At 39.2% G+C, this 20596-nt stretch overlaps 1 protein-coding gene across 1 annotated transcript; it reads right to left on the bottom strand.

The window, feature by feature from the left end:
• Positions 1-1087: 1087 nt before the first annotated feature.
• SLC39A6 (solute carrier family 39 member 6) lies at positions 1088-18781 on the bottom strand. Its single transcript, XM_010118946.2, has 10 exons — positions 18652-18781; positions 17647-18365; positions 15779-15959; positions 15330-15499; positions 13844-14056; positions 12156-12225; positions 10520-10897; positions 4616-4696; positions 2393-2583; positions 1088-1603 (listed from the first exon to the last, which is right to left on the bottom strand). The coding sequence occupies exons 1-10, from the start codon at positions 18713-18715 to the stop codon at positions 1451-1453; spliced, it is 2220 nt and encodes a 739-aa protein (XP_010117248.2). The 5' UTR covers positions 18716-18781; the 3' UTR covers positions 1088-1450.
• Positions 18782-20596: the final 1815 nt, after the last annotated feature.

Genomic DNA, 20596 nt, shown 5'->3' on the forward strand with positions numbered 1-20596 from the left:
ATTTTATGACAGACCAACATACAGCAGGCTCTTTTAACCTGTCAGACATAGTATTAACAAACACTTTTCTTTGTTCAAGCTTCTTATTCAGCTGATGATTTGAAGCAGCAGTACAGTTGAATTGGAAATAATTCTAATTGGTTTATTTCAGGGATTTTTAAAGCTAGCTAGTTAAGGTAGCATAATTCTGTTACTTATTCATTACACAGAAGTTGTTTAACGTTCACCTTTCCTGCAAATGCAGAATTTATTTATTTTCCCATAGTCTTTTTCATCCTTCTCCTTCCTTCAGTTACCTTCAGGTTAAAACAGTTAAGGCTGTAAGCTCAAACTACATACTTACATGTACACTCATTACCCTTAACATGCTGCTTCCTTACATATGCTGTCAAATAATTTTTGCTATTTTGGATTTCTCAGCTTTAGATGTTGCAAAGAATGTAACTGTTCTGCAAGCACAGGTTTATTGTGTGCAATCACACTGAACTAGAAGTACATAGCTCTCCTACTCAGCTCATTTCCCAAAGTAGATCAACACTTTACTTAAGAAAGCTGTTGTAGTAAACAAATGTTTGTCCCAGCCTGTAGTACTCCTCCTCTTGATATCAAACAGACTTCAATACACCTTTGCCATTTCACGCAGCCTAAGTGGGATAAAGCACTACTTTTAAAGTCTTTTTGATGGAATTAATGTAAACTAGAGTCAGAGCTGTGCTTTTGCAATCTAGCAACTGTACTTTTGTGGCTGATTTGAAAAACTGCTGAAGAGCAACTCACATCAGAAGGGATGAAACAGGCAAAACATTTGGTTCAAACATTTAAAATGGGATTGCACAAGAATTCGTTTGGAGTAGAAACCAACTGGAATAAGACACAAAGAATCCACGAGCTACTGAGAGAAGAACCACCACAAAAAGGATGGAGTGGACTCATCTGCCACTCCGTGTAAACGAGGTGGATGCAGAAGCAATGGGTTTCTATCAATATATACACATGCTACCCATTACATGTCTTTTTCTTATTTTACACTGCTCACTGTGTTTTGTATCCACTGATTTTCATTGTGCTAAAAAAAAAAACAAAAACAAAACCACCATCATTTTATTTAAGCCAACAAAATCATTGAAGTAAAAAAAAAGTTACATATAATTACATACAGTAAATAAAATTACTAAAAAAACGCCTAAACTCCCCAGACAATACTGCTTTAATAAACTTGGCACTTTCACCATGTTTTACCAAGTACCATATGCAATACTACTTCCTAAGTGAAAAAACCGTAACAGTGTTCATTTCTATCAAGAGGAGAAGGGAGGAAGGGACACAACAGCAAAGCAAACCAATAAAAATATCTAGTCTATATCAAATGTACCTCTCCATTAGGGAACTGAATAGAAAAAACCTACCACTTATAATTTAAACACCAAGCTCTCTTCCTGGCAATTAGGATTCACAGGTTTATGCTGAATACAATCTTATGTTCAAATACAGAAATAAGCAGCATTATCCCAAAACCCAACAGAATCCCAGCATTCTGTAACAAGAAGTACCCCCAGCGGCTACACCCATGATCACTGGCATCATTGTGGAGCATTTCAGGCACCTAAACAAACAAGAAAGTGTTAAATGCCTTCAAAATAAATGGTTATTTCAAACCCTGTTCTTCAACCACGAGACAGCACAGCCTTACTCCTCTAGGCTTTCCTGTTGACTGCATTAACACTACTCCTCAAATTACGTGTCACTCAACACAAACAACATTATCAAAGTCTACTTTCATATTTAGAAACAGAGAGAAACTGTAATGTTCTAATTACTGTTTTCATTATCATTATGCTGATGTCTTAATCATATCCTGAGTAAATGGCTGGCTTATTTACCAACTGATTTAATCAAGCCACACCAATAATTTTGTTTTTAGGAAGATGTTAAGTTTTCACAAACATCCACCAAATACTTTCTACTTCTGTACAAACGTACTTCTGAGGTACAGTGTAGGTCTTAACACAATTCTGTCTTCATCCCAAGAACCAGTAATGATTTAATGCAAAAGCCGAAGCACTTTTGGTGCTGCCGATAGCCAGGAAGACTGCAAGTTGCGCACCACCTGCTATACTTGCCCCTGTCAGAAGCAAATGTTTTACTCTACTTCTGCTGTTAACAACTGTTTAACAACTAAGGGAGATACAATCTTTGTTCCTACAGTAATCTAAATAAAAGCAATCTTCCACTTGAACATTTCATTGAGCACTTACACTGTGTACTTATCAGCACCTTCAAGTGCAGAAAAAGTTCATTGAGGGAGAAAAGATGGAAGAATTTGAGATCAAAATATAATTAGCCTTCATTCCTAAACTATGTTATATTAATTCAAGTAGGTGTAGCCACTTACCATATCCACAAGAGCCACATACATGAACAGGCCAGCAGTGAGTGCAAATATCCACATCGAAACATTGTCTGCATAATGACCGATAAGAATCCCAGTTGCCATTCCAAGATAGGCCAGCATAGCTGACAGAGCATTATACAGCACAGCCTGCTTGACAGTCATACCAGCTTTCAGAAGTACAGCAAAATCTCCTGCAATAGGAGAAAAAGAAAAAAAAAGAAAAACCACAAAGTTTTCATCTTCAGGTAACTATTTCAGTATTCATGAGTTCTCTTACTCACAAGATTATGAAACTATTTTTATGCTGTAATCTGCCTTATTTTTTTCCTTCATAAAAATGAGAAGTCACTGAAGGACAGAAAATTAAAAAGCACATGTGAACAACAACACAGCAGCAAACATTTTAAGTTTAGAACCTTAAAGTCTTAGGATTTTTGGAAGAAGAACTTTTTAGTGTAGTTTCCCTTTAAACCAATACTGCAAAATACTGCAGTACCTGATATCCATGAGCATTCTGAAGAAGTCTCTAAAATAAAATATTCCCACTTAATTGCATGAGGCAATGGTGATTATTCCATTTATTATCCTGTAACTGGTCTTTGTACTTTAAGTCTAGCTGTTTCATAAATTTAGAAAGAATTCCTTTATTAATTTCTGTAAATGATTCTTAACATCTTATTTTTACTTGAAGGAATGATAGACTACCAGCCAGAAATAGGTTTTTCCATCATTTAGAATATAATTCTTTTTTTGTTTAGATAAATAAGATCTAAACCAGAGTAAAATAATATAAGCTTATTATTTGGAAATAAAATGGATTCTATTTAAAAACGTATGTTATCTCCAGTTAAAGTAAACAAAACCAATCTTCAAAGCTGAGTTGAGTGATTTGTTACAACAGCTCTTCCCACAAGATGCTATGATTAAGGTGAACTGCTATGTTATAAATATTGTTTAGCTTTAACAACAGAATGGTCCAATTTTATCCCCAGCTAACTTCAGCTAGTCTCATTTGTTTCAGTATTCCTATGCCACTTCATGTCCTCTGTTAGAGAAGGTATTTCTATCAAGTTTTCTCTGCTGATTAAAGAAGCAAGATTTATATTTTAAAATATTTCTCTTGCTTCTAAAACCAATAGAACATTTGAATCTAAAATTATCAGATTCAAAGCATGAATTTATTTTGTATATCTGTTCTAACAACATTTACTACCTGTAATTAATACAAGTTCCACAATTCCCCTGGAATTTATATTAAGAAGAACAAGACTCAATTCCTCCGATGTCATAAAACCAGGTATGTTTTCTCCAGAGTAATGTATTTCTGTCTAACATTATTGTACAGACAGATTAATATATTAAACTGTTTAATAAATAGCTTGATGTATACACATACTGGTTTACAAGCTCCATTAAATGAAACTGAGCATTCTACTTTCTAGGGAATTAAACATTAAAAAAGTGCAAGCAAACTGTTCTTTCCTCATTCTACACACCAGGTATGACTGTGGCCGTGACAGCTAAAAAAGAAATACCAGTTACACGTTCAAAATTATTCGACATTTGGAAGATCAGCTTCGTTCTGAGTTAAACTACGTACCTATGTCCTCTTCTAATGAGCAGCCCTGCAAGAGGGCCAAATACTAAACTTACAACATAAGACACTTGCATTCCCATGAGAAATTATGGTCATGAATTTAAATCACTTGAGCTTGAAAGACAAGCTACTTCTAGGAAAGATTTCTAAGTAGTTCCAAGTTTACAGCAGTTCTTTGCAAGACTTAATGAAAAAGCAGCAAATGTTATGCAGAAAAGAGTTTGACTAATTGCAACCTTCCATTTAACAGCACAAGCACAAGAATAAAATTAACAGAGATGTGAGAAAATAAAATTCTGACGTGCATTCTCCTGCAATTCACTAATTAAGGACGTTGCTAAGGAGAATAAAAACTGCAACTGAACTGTACAGAACAAGTTGTAAGTAACTGCAAGAGACACTGAGTTTTAAACAAAGTAGCTGAAATATTTTAAAAGGAAGATTAATTCAATTACCAAATAGAACATTCTTCAAATAAGTTTAAAGTATTCTTAAGTAGACAAACCTGACACAGATTAAGTTTCTGACCAAATTTTACTGTGCCACACAATAAAATAACTTCTAATTCTCCAAAGTGCACCCGTAAGTACCTATACCTGCAGCATATGGAAATAGTGGGCTCTCACCTAGCTCATGAGGTAATTCATGGCAAAATACAGCCACAGAAGTGCTTAAACCACTAGATAATCCCTCAGTAAAGGCTGCTCCTATGAAGAGACAGGAAAAAACAAAACAAAACATTATCGTATATCCAGACATCAAGTGCAGAAGCATTGTTGCATATGCTTTTATCAGACAAGGACATATTAATTTCACTCAATTTTTTCTTATGCTTTTGGAAGCATTTAAACTTTAACCAAACAGCTGTTTACGATTCATAAGTTTCAAAGTTAGAAGCACCACAGAATCCTCCAATTCATTAAAGCAAATCAAATTTCACAATCTTACCTCTGAACTAAGTCCAATACCTTTCAACAACATAGCCCTCCCAAAAAGTGCAATAAATGGAAATACTGTCAGAAAAGACACTTTAAATATATAAAGGGAAGAAGGCAGCTCAACGGCCTGAGAGTCAGGCACTGGATAAAGGGAAGCCAATTCAACAGTAAGAGAGGCTATATAGTCACGTGAAATCAGCAGAGAAAGATTGTGAATTCTAGGCCCCTTGCACATAAGTAAACTATCATGCTGCTTAGTGGAGGAAAAAACACAAAAAACTCTCTTAAACTAGTCCAACAGTTTTCTCCATTCCTGTTGCTTGCTATTTTTCTTATTTGACAGCAGCTCGGGAGGACGCAGTACACAGCAGGGCTGAATCGCCAAATCACAGCTCACAGCATGGGAGGTCCTCAGCTGCATGGAGAGATTCACAGAGGGGTGCAGTAGAACCAAGTCCAGCTTCCTCTCAGCTGCTACCAGGAGCGTGCCAGCAAACAAGGTGCTGCCAATAAGCAAAGAGGCCATGTCGCAGTAGTTGGCATGCAAGGGACCCAGGAGTAATGCTCACAGACGAAGAGCTATAGTGGTGATGAGACCACTGAGTGTGATGAAGAGGAGACAATCCCCTCTCTCTGCTGAGGTTGCCACCCCCAATATTCCAGAAGCCTCTACCCAGATGTAACTCCTGAGGGTTGACACTGCCATCCAGGTCTTCATCTGCAAGAAATGACTGGTGCTCCTCCCTGCAGCGACAGCAACAGCAGCCTTGGTGCTGTGGTGGTACAGCATGGGGTGCATGCTGTAGCACCCAGTGAAGGAGATGCAAGAAGCAGTGGGCAGGCATCTCCAGACATGGGATAATGAACAGGGGATTGTGGGTCTTCAGAAGAGGTTCTACAGTGGCAGGAGCCCAAGCCTCTTCAGACTAAAGGTGAAGGCAGGACCAAAGCAGCACTGGAATATGAAAGGAACTCCCAGATGGATAAAATTTGAAAATAGTGAAGGCTGGTAACATGAAGAACCCCGCGTCGCTAGCAGATTGGCAGCTGGTAATCTAAAGAACGTGGTCATGGATCCTGGCAGAAATGAGAGGATTAATTGAGCTCTGCCCAGCCCAGAATATTCGTTCAGCACATCAGATTAGGGCCAGCAATACAAAAAGGAAGGAAAGATTTTTAGTGATAGGAGATTCCCTCTCATGTGGGATAGAGGGCAGAGGCAGACCTGCCGATCATAGCTACTGCCCAGGGAAGTCTATTGCTTGCCCAGACCCTGCCCTGACTCGATGATGCTGTGGAGACACCACCAAAGCTCATTTGGCCTGTCATGTATAGATACAGACTGCCTAGAAAAGACAGAATAAGAGCCACTTAGGCAAAAAAAAAAAAAACCAAAACAAACAAACAAAAAAAACCCCAAACCTATCTACATAAAAGAGTTCAAGTGCCCAGAGCTACAGTATAAAACTGTGTACGAATGCATTTCTCTGTGCCTATTGGCCTCTCTTGGTCAAGACCAGAGTAACACTAGGAATATGGTTACAAAGCACCTAACCAAGAAAAGGTAGAGGATAAAGCTACCTAGTAACAACCACACAAGACATCACTATTCACTAAGAGTTTGCAGCTGTGGGGGTAACAGCACAGGGCACACAATCCAGGACATTCCTTAGTTGTGTTGGAGATGGTTTCCCAATATAAATAATAAAACAGCCAGCCAGGATTAGAGTTCTACTTGATCCGTTGCTCATGAACAAGGAAGAACTGATGGCCAATACAGCAAAAAATGGCAGCGTGAGCTCCAGTGCACATGAGGTAACTGAGCTCCAGATACAGAAGGCGGCAAAGAAAGAAGCAAATTTAGGACTTTAGATTTTAATGAAGCAGACTTTGACTTATTTAAGGAATTGCAGAGTAGAATCATCTGGGAATCTGTCAAAGGGGAAAAAGTGCCCAGAAGAGCTGTCTGATTTGTGAAGCCCACTGAACAGAGTGCACTAATTAACTACCCAGTCTGTGCAGGAACACTAGGACTTCCAGCAGAAGACAGGCCTTGACACAACTGACACATCTTTAAGAAAGGCAGAGCATGTTAATGAATTAAAACTTAAAAAGGAAGCATGTAAGAAATAGAAACAAAGATTGGCAACAAGAAAAACTCAGTGAAACAAAAAGAAGGAAGACTATAGTCTAGCTGGAACTAAGACTAACAAGACACCAAGGATAACAAGAAACAGTTCTACAGGAACGCTAGCTGAGAAACAAGTTCATTAAAAATTTGGGTCCACTGATAGATGGGGAGGGGAACCAAGCAGTAGACCTAAAGAGAGGCTGAAGCACCAGCGCTTCATTTCAGTCTTCGTAGATACCGACACCATTCCAGAACAGGACAGCAGAGACTAGATGGCCTCTAGAGGTCACCCATCTCTGTGCCTGTTTGCGAAGTCAAATTCAGAGATGCACAGTATGCAAGATGAAAGCAATTTTGACTTGAGCCCTCAGCAGAAGTGTTTTCCATTGCACTAAACCCTTCAGGCATGCAAGTCTACGCAGTAATTAGCAGGTAAGTGATAGGAGTTACTGCTACTTGACTAGCAAAAGAGGTTATTAGTGAACACTATCAATCTTTTCTAGTTATCAGTCTGTTAGGTTTTCACCCCTCCCAAATATTGCTGTATAGTTTTGGACTCAGATTTTGACAGACAGGATAGCTACAGTTCTCTCCTACTATGACAGGAGAATTCATCAGCATTCAGTCGGGCTTCAGTTTCTGAGGAGACTTCGATAAGCAGAGGAAAGCCAAAGGTAATTACCTTCTCCTCAATAGCATACAAGTTCGTCTGTACTACTGTCTCTATGCTGAGTTTTCCCAGTCTTATCACTTATTAGAGGAAAACTAAAAATACAAGAATCCAGCTTAATCATACATGGTAAATCGAATTTTGAGACAACAAAGGCAAGCCAAACAAAACCTGACTGCTTTGAAAAGTACTTAGGTGGCTGATATGGCTGTATCCTGCACAGATACATAGCAACCAGAGTACAGGCTTACATAATAGGAATATCTATTTTTATTTTTCACTTCTAAAAAGATGTCTTGAAACACTAACATATTGAAGCCTACATTAAAATATCTGGTATTATCCCTACTCAAGAAGTTGATTTAATAGTGTCCTGATATCTTAAAATATACTTTTAAGACACCATTTCTCTCAAAAAAGAGGTAAAGAAAAAGAATATATATGCAAGATTAGTATAAAAATAAAGCGTTCTGCTTTTTAGTTATTTAGTTGAAGCTACACATAAAAGTTCAAATCACAGAAGAGAATTTTGTACAAATTAGATGCAACTGTTCCATGCTTTAATAAAAAAATAAGCACTTCTATATCTTATTCCTACATAATTAGCACAACAGGTATGAGGAAAAAGGTAACTGATGGAAGTTACTCATAACAATCACATGACAGGAATCAACTTAAGGGAAGGGGCACTCTGGCTAAAGCTATCTTCACAGAAGCATTCACATCTTCATTTAAATGCAGGTAAAATACTATACAAGTAGTACTGTCATTTTTGTAACACCATCAAATCGATGTTTTTCCATAATACTTTTGAGCACATCCAGAACTGAAGGAAGCCCACATTTCCATTAGCCTGAACAAGCTACACAGCAGGACTCTAACAGCTATTGCTCTCACTTGTTCAATAAGCCTTTTTATTAACCTTCCTCATACTTTTCCCTTCACAACTATAAAGTCATAACTCCTTCCCAAATCTCCATAATGCTAAGAGGTAATTGATTCTGTCTGTAATTTGTATGCAAATCTTCTTCTTCCTACCACATTTTCTCCACTGGTCTGCTTGGAAATTTACATTCCATGCTTCAACTTTCATCAAAAATGAGATTAAATCAGAAGGTCTTTTCACATTATACTTTGAGTTGACTGAATCTGAACAACTGCAAATACTGCTGTGAGAAAAAAGTTATTACTGGGTTTTCGCTTCAAACAAGAACGAACTTGTTTCTCCAATAAAATTTACAGAAAGACTGATACTGCTGAACTGACCCCAGTATGCTGTACAAGCTGGAAATAAATCCAATACCTGTAAAGATTTAAAGTCAAGATTATGACAGACTAGCATAAGAATTGATGACTACTGACTTGATTTCCCTTTCTATAACTCAAACCTTTAAATTTAAAAATATCTGTAGTCTAGTTCTCCTAGAAAAAATGAGTGAGTACCCAAATCTGACCTCCCAGCCAGAAGTCCAAAACGTAGTATTCAATGTTATTTTTGTGATAAAGCAATATTTTCACTGCAGCATTGTCAAAAGACTGAACAGCTACAACACGTAAGGGAAAAACAGAGACATGAACAAAAAGGTAAGTGTTCTGATTACATGTAAGATAACTGTTTATACCGGTTTAAATTTTAAAAACCCACAAACACAAAAATGGACTATTACGCTCAACTTTAAGATCAAGATGTTGAGTAGAGCATGACTGGTGTTTAAGAAAATAATTTTTTAAAAATAATTTTCCAAGGAGAGACTGAGCCTGTTTTCAGGCTGAGTACAGCACACCAAGCATCTGAAGGAATCTACCTTTGCTATACTCCTTTAATGGATGAGACACTCTTAATCCAAAAACCTGCATAAGGTGACATACATTGACTTTATTGGTATCTTCTCCATGAATCACATTTCTGACAGGTAACAGCTAACTAACGTCCTATGAATGTCCTAGTCACACGCTCCCAGGATACAAAAAGCAGCACAGACTTTTTCTGGAAGATTAGTACAAGCACTAGGAAGAACTGCAATGCTGCTCTTTAGTGGATGGTAAGATCTGAGAATCTGGATGCACTAGGACTGCTATGCAAAAGTGTAAAAGCACCTTATAGAACACAATGCCTTGGACCAAATTCATGCATGCCTACTATCCACAGCACAAAAATCACACATACATATTGTCTAATTCACTTGGGTAATCTTCAGCCTAAAGCAAATTGAAACCAGGGTCCCATCTCCGTACTTATCAAAGCTCTGGGGAAACTTACACATGATGTGTAAACAGGGGCCAGTACAGGCAAAGCCGGATGGGAAAGTATACAACCTAACCTTGCTGCATAACAAGCGAAGACAGAAGAGAGAAAGAAAAAGAAGCCAGTGATACAAAAAAGACAAGCTTATCTTAAAATAAAAGAAAAACTGCTGAGCACTTGCAGGTATTGAAATACAAAGTCAGCTCTAAGTCCTAAATATTGTTTTGTAAGCTTTGAAAAAAATGTTCGCTTTACCTTTCTTGAAAGTAGGAAAATAGGCAAAGTTTATAGATTACCAAAAGAAACAGCTGTAAGCACCTTTTTTCTGTTTTATTTGTCACTGATCTCCAGGTTGTTAAATTGAGATTTTTCTCATTCATTCAGAGCTGCTATCAGATAAAAGTTTAGGCTTCAAAGATGCACCACTAAGTAGTTATGTTCCTAATAAAGAGATAAGGGACATAAGAGATGAAGAGGTAAGTGACAGCAAGACAACTTCGCTGTCCTCACACATGACAAAGCTGGAACGTCCAAGCTAACACTTACCTATTGCTAGGCCATCACTAAAATTGTGCAGTCCATCTCCCATAATCACCATCCACGCCAGAGTTGCTATCCCCGCATCCTTCAGTTCTTCACGCGAGTAGCGCTGACTGTGACTGTGAGGATGATGGTTCTGATGATGATGGTGATGCAGAATATGATGGTAGTCGTGGTGGTGATGACTAAGATGATCTGTCTGTCCCAGAGTATCGTGTAAGTGAGAATGACATTTGTTTCTACAGCCCCTGGATACATATTCATTGTCAATCTCCTCTTGATGAGAATGAGCTATCATCACTTCTTCTTCTTCTTGTGCAGTTGGCTGCTGAGAAATGAAGGGCGATGGATCTTGAGAGTCTGTCCCTAGATAGCCCTCAGGCCCTGTTACAAAAACCCAGAGTACAATATATATTTTTAAAATCACCTAGGAAGCAAAGATACAGTAAACAACTTGAATAAGTGATGCAGTAAAGAAAAAACTAGTAGTTGAGACTGATATTCCAGCTTATTGCACCAGAAGTTTTTTCAAGGGTTTCCACAACTTACTTTTCTTTAATCAGATTTCTGAGTTAATTTTCTAATAGATCAAGATAAGAAAAGCTTTTTTTTCTGTTCTCTGCTACTGAAGCAGGCCCTACATTATGGCCACAAATGCCTTCTAAACGGTAAAAAAACCTTTTAATCTAAAACCTACTGCAATGTAAACACAACAGCATAAAGGTTGTTAGTTCAGTTGCTTCAGAAAAACAAAATGTCTGGAAAGCATATTCTATTTATTCATCTTAGGGCTGAAGAGTAAGAACGCAGAAGAGGATTACGCTATAGATAATTTTGGAAACTCCCGTATTTCATGTAAATACAGGAGCCTACATTTGAACATCTGAAAAATAAACAATCAAAAATAAAGAAATCAACACAGACCATGAAACATCCTCATATAAACATTAGCAGCACACTAAGGTTAGTTATTTTAACTAACTCCTAAAACTTGCTAAATTTTCCCCCTAAATTAAATGAACAAATATTTTTTTCCCGTGTTAGCAACAACTCTTTCATCAGTTAAAAAATTATTCTGAAAAACTTAACACCTCTTAGCAACAAGAACTAACAAGTATCTAGTGAGGTATGTTCTGGCTTACAGTATAATCTTGGGGACATCTCATCATTTGCAGTTCAAATACTTGAACCAACCTCTATGATTTTGGATTATCAGCCTTATAAATAAATAAATACTCCAACTAACAAAATCTAGACTTAAGATACACAGAAGTCATGGATCACGCATGTAACATCTAACAGTCTAAAGAGATGTGTAGAAGCCAGTAGGTACAGCTGTATTTGCAGAGACAGAACAACTTCACAGAATGACTTCAACTTCTGCTGTTAAATCCAAAATTAAAAGGCTTAAGGCTTCAAAACTGAATTCACTACTTCCAACCTATCAGTTTTTTTTTAAAAAGAAAAGCAGCAAATAGAACTAGTCCTCTACATATCAACGCACAGACAGGTTTTGTTTTGAAAGGAATTCAAGTAGGCAGTGATCCAACCTACATTAAGAAGCAGATCTATGAGCTGCCGTCAATCACGTTTTTTAAACTATGCTGCCACAAAATAACTGTACAGTATTACTGAGACTTACGATCATCCATATCTAACTTTTCTTCATTTGCTGAAAACTTCTTACTTTCTCCATCATCTTCATTTTTTTTCTTTAAAAAAAAAAAAATAAAATACTGTAGTTAGGAATATTTTACTTATTTTTCAGAATATACATGAGCAACATTAAACTCACGACATTTATGCAGCCTGCACAGAAAGAGGACAACATGGAAGCCATATAAAGAGTGCGGAAGAACACACATTAAGATGACAATGGTTCCTCAGGCTCCATACAAGGAGGGGGAAACACCCAACACCAAAAACCCACATGCCCTACATCTTTGCGTGAGGAATAAGCAGAGGGGTTCATCTGAGAAGTGAAACACATTAAATACTGAGTAGAAGTTATTACACTAACTCTTTTCCACTGTAATGTCAGTATAATGTTTTTTTTTCCCTAATGTACTAAAGGAAAACCAAGTAAAATCTCTAATTATTACTCACTAATGTCTGTATCACAACAATTTATGATTGGTGACTCACTATCTAGAAGGGTATAATTAGCATAACAGGAAATCTATTCCCAGTGGCTGAGAGAAGGGCACAGAAAATACTAAATACTTGCTTTGCTTGGAACTCTACATGTCCTCCCTTGGCAAATAAATTTAACTAGAGACAGGGAAAGCAATCCTGTCACTCACAGTTAGTTTAGCTTCAGTATAAACCACACAAACCAAACTTCCTGTGATCAAAGTCAAAAGAGCTTACATGGCATCTGCTCTGAGACTGCTGCCTTAATGACCAATTTAAAAATAAAAACTAAACAGAGACTATCAGTCATTGTGGTAGCCCAGAAATTAGCTATTTTTAAGCTAGGCAATTAGTAGTTTACTGACTTTCTTCAAGCAAAGCTTAAGCAACTGACAGCTTTTACTGTATTTTCTTTTTTACCAAGTCAGCTTTTCCATCATTGTTTATTCCTGGCTATACTAGTCTTTATAGAACTCAGTCACCAATACTTGGTGAGTTACCAACATTTATGACCTGCCAAAATTCAGTTATTGACCTTCCACGTAAAAAAAAACCAGCATAATAACCTGAAAGTTGTATTACTTTTATTTTTAGGGGGAGAGAAGGGAAAGAAAAGAAGGGCTTGACAGACAGTATTTCCAAATGTAACACTATCTAATTAAGTAACTTCCTACAGTGTAGTTGGATGCTTATTTATGTAAGCACTTACTGCCACCCTTATGCATTTTGTGCAAGTCCTCCTCTCAACAGGAGTTCAATAACTGTATGAGGCCACCTTATTTCATCTAGTGTAAGAATTAAAATTATAATTTAGAAAGTTGAAATAGTCGGTTATATAATCGCCTTGAGATGTCAGAAGGAAGTCAATAAAGAACAGTAACTTCTTAAATCACTCTCACTGTTAAAACAAAGGGTACAATTGGATGTTTGCTTATTAAACAATTCATCGTGGTGTCAAGCCTGTACTATATGTCTGGTTAAGGAATGAGCTCAGAGTTCTTCCATAACTGCACCACACATAAAAGTTATCATCCAGTTTGAAAGTATGCTAATATAAACGGAATTATAACACTAATCAAGTCAGCAATCACTATTAAATCCAACCAGACAGATATATGATACTCAAAAGTTTTTACAAAAGAGTATTCAGAAATGATCATGCAATACAATATAGCTTCTAAATAACAGTTTCTCTACCTTTTTCTTCTTGTCTTTAAACTGCTTTATTAAAGTGATCAAATGCTCCACTAGAAACATGAAATACAAGCCTCCAAGTGCTGTAAGTCCCTTCCATGTAGAATCCAGGTAAGCAGTCTCCTCTACACTTTGAAAAACAACATGTTTTAACATAGCACCTTTGTTTTGTTCAAGCAGAGATTTTTCGTGGTGATGGTGATGGTTTCCATGAGACTACGGGGAGAACCACAGGGAGAAAGTCGTTGTATTCAAAAGAACTGATAACATAAGAAACATAGAAAGTATTCTTATTCTTTTCTTCAAATCTAGCATCCAGACTTAAAAATTTTCATTGTTTCAGATACAAACTCAAGCAATTACAAAGAAATCTGTTGACAGTGCAAGATCCAAGAGCAGGCCTGGTTTATTGTTCTTGCTGAAACAACATGCATACTGCTCAATATAAGAAGTACAACTGCCCCCACAAAATCTCCTGACACCATCAAGGAAACTGCATTTTAAGTAGTAGTCACAGCCAGCACACCAATAACTTTCCCATCTGAGACAGTTCATAGATGTCAAACACATTTTCTACAAGGATCTTAGCAGTAATTTCCTTCTTTAAAGGAAATCTGACATTCTTCCCCTCCTCAATGGCAATTGATATGTTCAGAATCAAAAAAAAAAAAACCTCCTAGGTTACCTCACTCACACACGTTTAGATTTACATAACCTCACACAGCAAACGTGGTTAACTGAAAGGAAAAGCAAGAATCCAATGAATTACACGTAGGGCTGAGAAACTACAACAGGATCTGCAGTCCTTTTTATCCATCTTATCTGCAAGCTGTAACAAGTTACATTTTCTAAGGGGAGGGATGAGGAGCAGGGGGGTGGGAATGTCTGTTTAAGAGCTTCAAGAACGGTAGAAATTCAGCATTCATATTCCAATTTCATTGTCCATATTATATAACAGCAATATATAACTCCAAAGTCTATGAAGGACTTGCCAGGACTTCAGAAATGCTGGATTCTGATCAAAACATTCCACTGGACAAGCAATCAACACAAGAGACTAATAACAGAAAACAGTGGATTATTTCTTCCCCATTTAAATTGTACAGTGAGCGATTTTGGATATCTATAAGTTCATGAAGTGGAGGAAGAAAAATAAAAGAGGCAGCATTGCAGTAAGGGACTAAAAACATTTATGCAAAATTCTTGCATGTAAGGAACAACTAGTGATTTGGCAGCATATGCGACTGAGAACAGGAAACAGAGTGAGGGATAATGGTGTGAAGTTCTTACACTGTAAGGACTGTGAAATGAATAATGCAGACTGTTTGATGGAAAGGTTTCCCATTTGGAACAACCGAACTTACAAGGCCGGGAAACAACTCATTGAACAGGAATTAATTAATAGGTATTGAAACTATCACTAGGAAGTACAGCAAGGTGTCAGTTTTTCTGCTTTGAGATAATGAATGAAACAGTAATTAATACTTACGTGTGGAAGGAGATGTAAGAAAGCATCTCCACTCAAAGTCCCCACGGCCAGTGCCACAAGAAAACTTAGAAGAAATTTGAAAAATACACGATTCATCAGAGGTACCAATATAACACCCAATAAGGAAAGAAAACTGATGACAGAGATGGATATAAAGCCACCAATCCAAGCTGGTTAGGGGAAGAAAAAAAAAAAAAAAAAAAGAATAAGCAACAACTATATGAGATTTTGTTCGCTTAGCATTCCTGTTATCAAATTAACTCTTGATCATTTAAATAATCAGATGTTAACAAATGGTACACCACAAAGATTTCTCTTTAGATATGGTCAACAGAAGTGCCAAAAAAAAAAAAATACAAGCTTCTTTCAACTTTGAAATGTGTTTCTCAGATTTATAACCAACATAAATGAGTTTCCAGTAAGATTTCATATTAAAAAAAACAACGTACCTATTTGCAAAGAGTAACCTTTTGGAGGATTTTCAGCTTTTTCACTAGTTGCATGGACTATGCAGTATTTGCCGTCGATCTGATTAATAAGAGCTGGACAGAGGTAACTAAATTCTGTAGCAGTCAACAATACTTGAGTGCCTATTCCATGGGACTGCATCAGTTTTGATGCACTGGAGCACTGTAGAAAGATGTGTTAAAGATTAACCAGAACCAAAATACTACGATATATCTCAAGGGGACCAATATCCCATTTTAATTGAAATGCAGTGGCACCACATGAAAACAGCTATATCAATGGTAACTAAAAACTGGTAACAAACCCCTTCAGTAAGAACTGTACCTGTACCTCCACCTCCCTTTTAGTTTGGTAGTACTGGTAGATGATGGATAATTACCCCTCGTTTTCAGCACAACGGGGTCAAATGCTTTGCTGTGCCATCAGAAAAAGCCTAACACTTGACTCAGTTTTAGAGGCCATATAAGGAAGTAGTAACAAGGTTAAAGACCTTTTTATAGAAGTGATACTTATGGAAAGTCTTGTTCAGAACATGTTCTGCATATGCTTCCTCCAGGAAAGAGTTCCGCACAAAATAATCTACAGTCTTGCAGGATTGAAACAACAGTAGTACTTCTGCTCTGACTGTGCAGAATGCAGAAACTTGTGAATTCAGCACCTACGATCACACGCTACACAACACCCATTCTGAATTATCTGGCATGGTTGCACACATTAGGACCCCAGAGATTGACTTGCTTTGTAAAGCCTTTAACAGAGAAGGATCTGATTGTTTAAGAAAACTGTCCATAACACAACTATAGATTTAAACTATTTTAAAGTAACAGATAACATTTTGCAGCAGTCTTTTTTACAGTTGGCCTCTACATACAATCTTAAAGAAGGCAGGGACGGAGGGGGTTGAAGGAAGAAGGTGCCAGCTACTTACCTGCAATTCTACACTATCTATCATAGAATTGTCCAACACTTGTGAAGAAGCTTTGATAAGAATGACAGCATTTTAACCAGATTTTTCTTACTTCACCACATTATTAGAAAAACAAGACATATTCTGGCTTTAAGGCAGAACAGCAAGTTGAGCCAACAGAAGTTAGTAGGATTTAACAGAATTTACCATTCAGTTTTCTTTTACTGAGAATTTAATGTCAACTTATATTTATCTAAAATGAGAAGCAAAAGAGTAATATAGTTAGTCTAAAACTGTAACAGCATTCACTTATTTCCAACTCAGGGGAACACATTATTACTTTAGCTCTCTATTTCCTGCACATTCACAGAAAACACAAAAGCTCTATAGGCAAGGTCAACAACTACCACACAATTGCACCACTATTTCGATGCACTTGCACAGCAACAAGTTTGTTTCAGAAAAATAATTTTAAAGTATTCATTTTAAAGTCACCTTGGGAACCTAATATCTCTTGCTGATTTTACAGGAAGAAAACAAGAGTTTTCCTAGAAGGTATTAAAAACTTTTCATATACTTGCCTAAGAACATAAGTTTTAAAGTGTTTTTCATTTTTAGTAATATTTAAAAATAAGATACAAATAATAAATATGTTTAAAACCAAGCGTTGTATTATATTTAATATAAATACATATCCCTTCTTAGGAAAAATTAAAAAGAACATATATAATTGCATATATATTTTCCTCTGAGCTTATGAACGTAACATAGCATTCCTTCAAAACATTAAGTTTCAAGTAAAGTTGTTTGTGTGTGTTTTCCTATGAGTACTGTAACACTATAAAGCTCGTACCCAGTTAAGCGATAAACACCTGACAAACAAGCCATAACAATCTTCCTGGTTGTTCTGGATTCCCAGGAACACAAAAGAATCAATCTCACCTCTTGGGCATTCTGGTTTTTCCATTTAGAATACAGGTAACTTCCTCTTTCTGATTCCTTCAGGGAAGTATGAGATTCATTTGCTTTGCTGTTAGCAAGCCAGCTTGCATTGCTGCCACTGGTGACATTAACAGCATTAGAGCTGGTCAGACCTAAACGAGCAACCAGCTTGACTTCTGCAGGTTGCACATTCCGTAGTTCATCTGCAGGAGCAGTGATGATAGATGCTGTCATTCCATTAACAGCGTTCTTGCTGTGTATGAAGTTCTGCTGACGTTCTACATGCTCTGCTTTATGAGGTTCCTTTGAGTGACTGTTCCTGTGGTCTTTGTCAGCATCAGATTCATGGTTTGGACAAACAGTCTTCTCGGAGTTTTTACTCAACGAAACACGATTATGATGAACGTGATGATCATGGTCATGATCATGGTCTACTTTAACCCTTTTCATTTTATCTATACCTATGTTCTGGAGCAGTTTTCTAAACCCTTCAATCGATAGAGAGTTGTTTTCTCCATAGCGATGAAAAACTTCTTGAAGGTGAAACTTCTGTATTAATCCCGCCACGTCAATATTAATGGCAGTTGCCTTTTCTGGAAAAGTTCTTTCCGGTGTATGCACAACAGTAGCTGTTTCCACTCCATTATGATAACTTTCACACAGTAGTATGGAAAATGATACCAGGAAAGTGACTGATACTGTACTCTCCATTGTAATTTCTTTTTAGCAGTTAAAAAGTGTAGGGAAAAAAAAAAGAAATTAAATTTCAGTAGTTTGCATAAAACTGACCATGTTTTCCTCTGCAACAGATGTTCATAATTTGCTTAAACAAAAGAAACCCACAACAAACTCTGCTCAAAGTATCAATGCAGTGAGAGAAGAGCCATTTCAATTTCTCAAACATTCAGCATTTTTCCCAGATGCATGGCCTCAGGCAACAGCAGATGAAGCTGCATATCATGGTGAGGTCACTGGCTGTAAATATCCCTCCAAGCATAAGCTTACCTTTGTTTAGCTTGGCCTGAGTCAAGCCAACACAAGCTAAAACGATGAGAGCATCCTCAAGCATCCTCAGCACCAACTACGGTAGTCTTTTCTTGTGCTTAAGAGGTTTGTAATTTCACTCTTAGAAAGGAATAAGTATTATAAAATATATGTTCCTGTTTAAACAATCAAAATTCCAGATCTTCCATCGCTGGGTTTCCCAGAGCTCTTGGCAAGCCAGCAAGACAAGCTTTTCATCACAAAAAAAAAAACAACCCCATTTTTTATGCCGTCACATTCTATCTGTGTTTTAGCACTGCCATCGTATAGCTCCTTTGATTAGGAAGGCAGCCCTTCACAAAAGCGTGAACTATTGCGCATTTCATTCAGTAAAAACTCCAGCAAGGTGACCAATTAACTGATACGTAAGGACGATGCCAGAGCATTGCCTCGGCCCTTTTTCAGGAAGGCACGAAGAACATAACGTAAGGCAGAGAACTCTACGGTTTTCAGCAGGATGAGGACCAGCCTTAAGACCCCAGCACCACCGCCGGGACCCGCAGCAGCATGAGCGCCGGCGGTCCCCGTTGCAAATCGCGCCGGTGGGAGGCGGCGCCCCTCCCCACAGACCCGCACTCCTCAAAGGGCCCGGCCCGCTGCCCCCACCGAGCACAGGGCGAGAGGGGCGGCCCCGGTCCCGGCGTTTTCCGGGCCGCGTGCGCCCGCTGTCCCCTTCGGCAGCCAGCGCACGCCGGAGGGGGCGGGGACCTGCGCGGCAGCGGAGCTATGCGGCGGCCCTCCCGGCTCGTCCCGGACCCGTCTCACCCGGCGGCGACTCCGGCACCTCGGCTCGGCTCGGCTCGGCTCGGCCCGCCCCGCCGCCACCGGCCGCAGCCCAACCGCCAGACACGCACACGCACACGCACAAGCACACGCCCCGCACGCAGCCTGCCGGCCGCCGCGGAAGGAGATTACCTGCCCCGCCGCCACCGCCCGCGCGCGCGGGCCAACGGCTCCCCGCCCCCTTCCCTTCCTCTTCCGGTTACGGCGGCCGTCACGCGCCGCCCCGGCGGCCAACGGGGAGGCGTGGCGGGGTGTCGCGGGGCGTCGTGTCGCGTGGCGGCTTCGACGCCGGTTGAGGGCGGGCCTCGTCCCGTCCGCCCCCCTGGCAGCGCGGGTGCCCCGCCGGAGGGGGCGGCGGGCGCTGCTCCGGGGTCCCCCGGGGGTCGGTAGAGGCTGCGGGACCCAGCCGCGCCCAGGCCTCGCCAGCCTCTCTGTGCCCAGAAAGCTCGCGAGGGCCCAGGAGCAACCGCGGCGGGTGGGGAAAGGCAAAGCGGGTGGGAGCGGTAGGGAGGTGGGGACTCGGGAGGAGGGCTGCGTCCCGAGGGGCCCCTTATTGCCGAAAACACTGAAATTGGGATTTAATGTCTTTCGGAAGGTGGTGGTTCACTGGGAGGTGTGAAGGACTCCCAAGAGATGGGAGTGGATGGATGCGAGTCAGAGCAATACCTCTGCGAAACAGCAGTTACTCTGGGTTTGAAGCTGCGGTTTAGGTGAACGCACAGAGTGTGGTAGCATCCCTTAGAGCCTTGGAGAGGAGCTGGCGTGAGGACTCCCAGTCTTGAAAAGAGTACGTGTGTGGGGTGTGGGCAAGCAAGGGCTGGGAATGGGCTAACTGGTTGTAAACAAGGGGTGCGGGTAGGCGGCAAGCAACGTTCTTGATGACATCCACTGCGATATTGTGGTGAGTGCTGTTTGGTTGGACCTGTCATTATAATTAATGATCTAGCAGAAAAAAACTGCACGTCATGCGCGAATGAACAAAGAGACGATAAGAAAGGACTGAAGTCACCTTGGAGAAAGGCTGGAAACTTGGTGAAAATACGTTGCTTTCTTCTGCGTAGGCATATAGTATTTTTCAAGTGCTGCTTTGCTGTACTGCTTTTCTGAACTGGCCATGGCCCCA

This window comes from Chlamydotis macqueenii, chromosome 2, assembly GCF_036417535.1.
Source record: "Chlamydotis macqueenii isolate bChlMac1 chromosome 2, bChlMac1.mat, whole genome shotgun sequence".
NCBI classification, from domain to species: Eukaryota; Metazoa; Chordata; class Aves; order Otidiformes; family Otididae; genus Chlamydotis; species Chlamydotis macqueenii.

Bases quoted from the DNA above. Each gene is read 5' to 3' on its own strand.
- SLC39A6 (XM_010118946.2), bottom strand. From the start codon at position 18,715: ATGCTTGAGGATGCTCTCATCGTTTTAGCTTGTGTTGGCTTGACTCAG. The intron at 15,500-15,778 runs GTACGTTGTTTT...TCCCCTAACCAG, and splicing joins AGGTTACTCTTTGCAAATAG to CTTGGATTGGTGGCTTTATA. The intron at 12,226-13,843 runs GTAGAGAAACTG...TTTTTTTTAAAG, and splicing joins TTAAAGACAAGAAGAAAAAG to AAAAAAAATGAAGATGATGG.